This window comes from Nicotiana sylvestris, chromosome 10, assembly GCF_000393655.2.
Source record: "Nicotiana sylvestris chromosome 10, ASM39365v2, whole genome shotgun sequence".
Lineage (NCBI taxonomy): Eukaryota > Viridiplantae > Streptophyta > Magnoliopsida > Solanales > Solanaceae > Nicotiana > Nicotiana sylvestris.
Window position 1 is genome coordinate 91120260 of NC_091066.1, and position 7610 is coordinate 91127869.

At 41.2% G+C, this 7610-nt stretch overlaps 1 protein-coding gene across 1 annotated transcript; it reads left to right on the top strand.

The window, feature by feature from the left end:
• The first annotated feature begins 241 nt into the window (after positions 1-241).
• On the top strand, positions 242-628 carry LOC138879672 (uncharacterized). The gene has a single exon (XM_070159292.1). It carries the CDS (start codon positions 242-244, stop codon positions 626-628), a length of 387 nt encoding a protein of 128 aa, XP_070015393.1.
• Positions 629-7610: the final 6982 nt, after the last annotated feature.

Below are 7610 nucleotides of genomic sequence, written 5' to 3' on the forward strand. Positions count from 1 at the left end.
GTTGGCAAACCATCTTGATGAAAATCCTGTTATAGGAGAGTACAAACCACTAAAAACGTATTTTCCTGACGAAGAAGTGTCATTTGTAGGAGAGGACATTGCCGAAGCCTACGATGGTTGGAGATTGTTTTTCGATGGGGCTGCAAACTTCTAAGGAGTGCGCATTGGAGCAGTTTTGGTATCAGAAACAGGTCAACATTACCTGGTACCCGCAAAGATTAGGTTTTCGTGCACCAACAATATGGCAGAATATGAGGCTTGCACCATGGGGCTCAATTTGGCCATTGATATGAATATACAAAAGTTGCTGGTAATTGACGATTCAGATCTTCTGGTACATCAAGTTCAAGGAGAATGGGCAACGAAGAACAGCAAGATACTTCCATACTTGTATCATGTGCAGGAATTGATGAAGAGATTCACAAAGATAGAATTCAAACATATGCCCAGAATTCAAAATGAGTTCGCAAACACACTGGCCACCTTGTCATCAATGATACAACATCTAGATAAGAATTTCATCGATCCCATCCCGGTGAGGATCCATAATCAACCAGATTACTGTGCTTATGTTGAAGAAGAACGGACAGAAAACCTTGGTTCCACGACATCAAAGAATATTTGGTGAAAGGAGAATATCCAGAACAAGCAAACAATACTCATAAATGTACACTGCGAAGGTTGTCCAATCATTTCTTCCAAAGCGAAGGGACCCTGTATAGAAGAACTCCTGATCTGGGGTTATTAACGTGTGTTGATGCAAAGGAGGCTTCCATAATGCTTGAGGAGATACATGCCAAAACTTGCAGACCACATATGAATGGTTTTGTTCTAGCCAAAAAGATACTAAGAGCTGGATATTTTGGATGACCATGGAAACGGATTGCATCAGGTACGTCCAGAAATGCCACCAATGCCAGGTACATATAGACGTGATATAGGTACCACCGAATGAGCTCAATACAACAAGTGCACCTTGGCCTTTTACTGCATGGGAATGGATGTCATCGGTCTAATCGAGCCTACCGCTTCTAACGGGCACCGGTTCATTTTAGTGGCTATCGACTATTTCACAAAATGGGTAAAGGCTGCATCTTACAAAGTTGTATTGATGACTGGGTATTTTAAAGGTGTCACCTATGAAGGGTGTGATGAGGTTTGGCAAGAAAGGTAAACTTAGCCCATGGTATATTGCTCCTTATAGGATCATTCGAAGAGTGGGCGAAGTAGCTTATGAGTTAGAATTGCCCTCGGAATTGTAGTCTGCCCATCCGGTTTTTCACGTATCTATTATAGAAGTGCATTGGCGATCCTACCCGAGTAGTGACCACGAATGATGTACAGATTACAAAGGACTTGTCATACAAGGAAATTCTGGTTGCCATTATAGACCGACAAATCCGCAAACTACGGAATAAGAAGGTAGCCTCCGTGAAAGTACTTTGGAGGAACAACAATGTGCAAAAATGACTTGGGAGGCCGAGGAAGACATGAAGTCTAGATATCCTTACCTATTTCCTCCTCCAGAGAAGGGTCCGACTGAGATGTCATAACCTCAAGGTGCGTATATAAATTTTTGTGTTGGTTATTGTCGTTGGTCATGTGAAGCCATTTTGTTATTCATAATTATGGTCCTGTGTGTCATTGGGTCATTAAGCTTCTATGGGGAGAGTTGGTAGTAGAGTTATTACAAAGGCGACCCCGCCAAATTTATATAGGTCTCGGGGAGTTGAACATTCGAGGACGAATGTTTCTAATGGGGGAAGGATGTTACATCTTGCATTTTCGTACGTTAAAAGTTTTGTCTTCGGTTAACCGACGTGGAATCGGGGATGAGATCATCTTGACATTAACGTATTTACGTTATTTTTTATCAAGCGATAAATAAGTGTTATGAAGGATAAAAGGTACACGGATTAAAAAAACGAGTTTCGTTGAAAGTGGCCAATTTGGAATAAAATACGGGTCGAGTGATAATACCCGATAATTATGAACTTGTACCATGCAAGGTACCATATGACCATGGTAGTATAATATATAAAGTATATATGAAGTATTTTAAAAATAAATAAAATTTTAAGTAATTTGGGGCAATATTTAAATTATGCGGGTAATTGATTAATTACCGGGCAACAGGACATTACCTAGTTAACTAATAAGTGGATAACAATTTATAAAATATACCCATCTAAAATGTGGCAAAAAGCCACCATGACAAAAATGACTCATTAGTGATCATGCCATATGGCAATGTAAGGATTCATTATGCCATGTGGCCAAAGCCACCATTCCAACTTTGGTGATACAAGCTTCAATCGAATGCAGAACTGATTCGATTCTAGTCCTAGTAGATAATTACTAGATTTATTAGTACAGACAACCATCATCTTTCATCCTTTTTCCAACTGCTAGTGGGATTGGTGCCAACTTTTATTTTTCTTTCAAACTTCAATACATCAACTCCAACCCTGGAATAGTATATCCTCAAAGAATGAGTAACATGGGCTATGGATTTGGTATCCTCTATTTACTTTCCATTCTTTTGTTTTAATGAAGCAGTTTGGATGCACTATTATCGGTTCGTTACATATTAAAAAATTTGTACTATATAAGAAGGAAAGTTAGGAAGATCGTGACAACAACTTGAGTATAAGTCTTACTAATGAAGGTTCTCCCACAGGATATTATACAGAGTTTTTCCTACTCCAAGTATGTTTAGGCCACCCCTTCTTTCTTTTGGCATGGTATAAATTATATTGAAGAAACGAGCAAACGCACAATTTTCATAAATTACTCTATTCATAGAGATACTAGGAGTGTCTATATTCTTGATTCCCTATGAAAAATATTATTATCTCTTGTTCATGGGTCTCCGAATAATACACAATTGAAAAAGTTTATTAAGAAGGAATATTGAGATTATTATGTATTTTTCATGCATTTCACTCATTTATACATTTGCATTGACCCATGACCAGATGGTGTTATATACGCGTATGTATGTAAATATATGTATATGGTATATGGGAAAAGGTTACGACGTTATATACGTACCACCACCTGATCAGCTGGTATATGTTGAAGATATTGCCCACAGTGGCCGAGACGATATGATGGGATGCCTTCAGTGGCTTGATGATATTATGTACACCATACCTATGCATGGCACGACATTTATACGCACGTTCATGACATTATAAACGTTTCAGAATTTACAAAGTTATTCAGATTTAAAGATGTGTTTCTGTATTCTATGCTTCATCTATGTCTTTTACGTACTAATTTTCATGCCTTACATACTCAGTACATTTTTCGTACTGACGCCCTATTTCACAGGGCCTGCGTTTCATGCCCGCAGGTGCATATAGGCAAGCCGATAGTCCCCCTTCTTAGGATCGCTAATCAGCGAGAGTTGGCGCGCTCCACCTGATCCGGAGCTGCTTTTGAGTTTGGTACGATACACTTGTATATATATATATATAGGTATGACATGGTTTAGTCCCGTCTTTGTACAATTATGTTTCCATTAGAGGTCTATAGACAATATGTCTGGTTGGGTTGTATGTGGCCTTGACGACTTTCAGTTTTGGATGTATAGTTGTCTATAGCAGTCTTGACGGCTCGCCCACCATATTCTGCCTGTATACGTACATATGCCTTGAAGGCAGGTTTCCTTCTTATATGTTGTTTTTGTACCTCAGCAGATGTTATTCAGGCTCGTATCTTAGATGCATGGTTAGGGGTTTTTGATAAGTAGGACTCATGCACCCATCGCGTCCAATCGGTTTGGGTCGTGACAATCATATCCCAAATGTGGACGCTATAGCAACACCAGCTCAGGCACCAGCTGTGCCTATTGTGATTCCAGGCCTTCAGGAGGCTTTAGCTCAGATTTTATCAGTATGTACCGGTTTGGTTCAGGCAGTCTCAGTTACTATGGTCGCAACTACTTCTCAGGATGGGGAGGCACCCAGACTCCCGTTGCTCAAACAACTAAGTAGGTTATGCAGGGACTTTAGACATTGGGGGCACCTCCAGCCCAGCCGGGTGCACCAACTTAGGATTATGCTGTACCAGTTATGCCAGACGACGAGCAATATCGATTAGAGAGGTTTGGTAGACTTCACCCTCCGACTTTCAGTGGTGCAGAGGGCGAGGATGCTCAGGATTTCTTAGATAAGTGCCAGAGGATGCTTCATTCAGCGGGTATTCTAGAGACCAGTGGTGTAGCATTTACCACCTTTCAGTTTTCTATAGCTGCTTTTACTTGGTGGGAGGCTTATGAGAGGCGTAGGCTTGTTGGTGAAACACCCCTTACCTGGTAACAGTTCTCTGTTCTCTTCCTGGAAAAGTATGTGCCACAGTCTTGCTGAGAGGAGCGCAGGCTATTCGAGCAGTTGCGTTAGAGAGAGATGATTGTGATGCAGTATGAGATGCAGTTCTCTGAGTTAGCTCATCATACAGTCTGGTTGGTTCCCACAGATCGAGAGAGGATTAGGAGGTTCGTTTATGGACTCACATACCAGCTTTGGATTCTCATGACTATGGAGAAGGTGACAGGTGCTACTTTCAAGGAGGTTGCTGACATCGCCCCTGAGAGTGAGTCGGTTCATCGCCAAGAGCAAGAGGAGAGGGAGGCCAAAAGGCCTCAAGGATTTGGTAGCTTTAGTAGTGCTCCTTCGAGGGGTCAGTTTTAGCAGGGCAGATGCCGTCCATTCAAGCAGACTCAGATAGCTCGCCCAGGTTATCATGGGGCATCATCAGGTCATGGTTCTCACAGTTCTTATTAGGGCCTTTCATCACTCAGCGCCCTTCCAGCCCCGAGTCCGTCCTGTGCTCCATCAGTTCAGGGTTCTTCCATGCCAGGTCCTTCTACTGGTCATTCTGTTGCCAGGGGTTCCCTTCGGTCCCCATCTATAGCAGTGGGGAGCTGTTATGAGTGTAGAGAGTTTAGGCATATGAGGTAGCAGTGTCCTTGTCTTCTTGATGGTCCGTCTCAGTAGAGGGGTCAACTTTCGACTTCAGATCCAGTTACTTCACCACCCGCCCAGGAAGATAGGGGTGAGGGTCAGTCAACTAGGGGTCACCCTAGAGGGGAAGGTCGATCAGGTAGTGGCCAAGCTCGTTTCTATGCCCTCCCAGGTAGACCAGATGCTGCCGCTTGAGATGCCGTGATTTCAGGTAATAGTTCAGTCTACCACAGAGATGCCTCTGTATTATTTGATCTCGGTTCCACCTTTTCTTATGTGTCATCATACTTTACCCGTTATTTGGATATGACTCGTGAGTTTCTTGTTTCACTTGTTCATGTATCTACTCTGGTAGGCAATACTGTTATTGTAGACCGTGTGTACCTGTCGTGTGTGATGACTATTGGGGGTCTGGAGACCCGAGTGGATCTTTTATTATTGTGTATGGTGGATTTCGATGTCATTTTGGGCATGGATTGGCTATCTCCGTGTCGTGCTATTCCGGATTGTCATGCCAAGACAATCACATTGGCTATACCGGGTGTGCCACGGATTAAGTGGCGAGGTTCGACTGGTTATGTTCCCAGTAGGGTAATCTCATTCTTGAAGGCCCAATTTTTGGTTGGGAAGGGTTGTCTTTCATATTTAGCCTTTGTAAGAGATGTCGGTACAGAGACTCCCAGTATTGATTCTGTCCCAGTTATGAGGGATTTTCCCAATGTGTTTCCTTCAGACCTGGCGGGCATGCCACCGGATAGGGATATTGATTTTGGTATTGACCTGGTGCCAGGCACTAAGCCCATTTCTATTCCGCCGTATCGTATGGCACCAACGGAGTTGAAGGAGTTAAAGGAGAAGCTTCAGGAACTCCTTGATAAGGGGTTCATTCGGCCTAGCAGGTCGCCTTAGGTGCACCGGTTCTCTTTGTGAAGAAGAAGGATGTCACTATAAGGATGTGCATTTTTATAGGCAATTGGACAAAGTAATAAATTAAGAACAAGTATCCCTTGCCTCGAATTGATGATTTATTCGACCAGCTTCAGGGAGCGAGAGTGTTCTCCAAGATTAATCTCCGTTCAGGTTATCACTAGTTGGAGATCAGGGACTCAGATATTCTTAAGATAGCCTTCAAGACTCGATATAGTCATTATGAGTTCTTGGTGATGTCTTTCGGGCTGACCAATGCCCCAGCAACGTTCATGCATTTGATGGACAACGTGGTCCGGCCTTATCTCGACTCGTTTGTCATAGTATTCATTGATGATATTCTGGTGTATTCGCGTAGTCAGGATGAGCACGCGGAGCATTTGAGAGTTGTGTTGCCGAGATTAAATTATTATTTACATTAATAATATATGTTTCAAATATTTTTGCCTCATTTTTATAACTACATTAGTATTTTTAGGCTATTTGCACAATCTTGCAATAATAGTGTGTATTCTACAATTGTATTGCATTTGTCATTTTATTCAAGGTCAAAATGATATCCTACATTTTTATAATCTTCTACTATTATTTTAAAATATTACTTTGTACAAAGGGAATTTTTTATAATTATTTAATTGATTTATTAAAATATTTTCCCCTTAATTTTTATTTTTAAATCTGGCCCAAAACCAGAATTAATTTTGGACCATTAAGGTCCAAATAAACCATTGGACCAACAACCTAACCAGCCCAAATGACCCAATCCCCCAACCTAGTCCAAAAACCGGCCCCAACCTATTTTAATCCCATATCAACGACTCACAACATTTCTCTCTACTCTCCTTATATCCCTTCACCCAAACCCTAATCCCCATTCTCTCTTCAGCAGCCACCCTCAAACACTCCTCCCTCCCCCAGAAACCCTATCCACCTTCTCAAACCTCTCCAAATCCGTCTCAACCATGCTTTCTTTCCATGATTTTCTTGCCTTTTGTGTGTTATCTCGCTATTTTCTACAAATTTATGGTATCACATAGTGCTTGCCTAAACATGACAAGTAATATCTCTCAGAATCCAACCATTCCACTTTAACCACTTGAATATGGACAGTATTTAGTCTATAAATATCACGACCATCGCTATATGGGCCCAATTAGCCAAGATTTCTGGTCAATCTTCGATTTCTGTCATCTAGGGTTTACCTATTTTTTCCCTAATCCGATTTTTAATTGATTTTTTATGTGATTACTTCCTTATTTGTATTTGATTTTACAATTTTCCTTATTTACCTATTCAATCTGCTACTATATAAACCCCTCCCCATTCTCCTTAAGGATAGACCTGAACCGCTATAATCTCACAAAAATTTGAAGCATTTTTTTTGTGGTTCCTTCATTATCTTGTTCTGTGCTTTATTTTTGCCGACTGAAAGCCAAGGCCACTGAGGGTCTACTGTTTTAACTTTCTCTTAGTGTGAGCATTGCCCAGGGTTCTTTGAAGCATTTAGGTTTGGGGTTCTTATGGATCTTTTGTTCTTTATTGTTGTCCATTTAACTGGTAAGCCACTTGATCTTTTGCAGTTTCATCCTTATGTGTTTTGAATCGCATGTGTTTTGATCTCTGAAATTCATGGCCTAATATGTCTCTGGCTATTTTTTATACATGACTCTGTTAAGTTTGTGTTTGTTTTAAGTCTCTTTAGCATTTAACCTT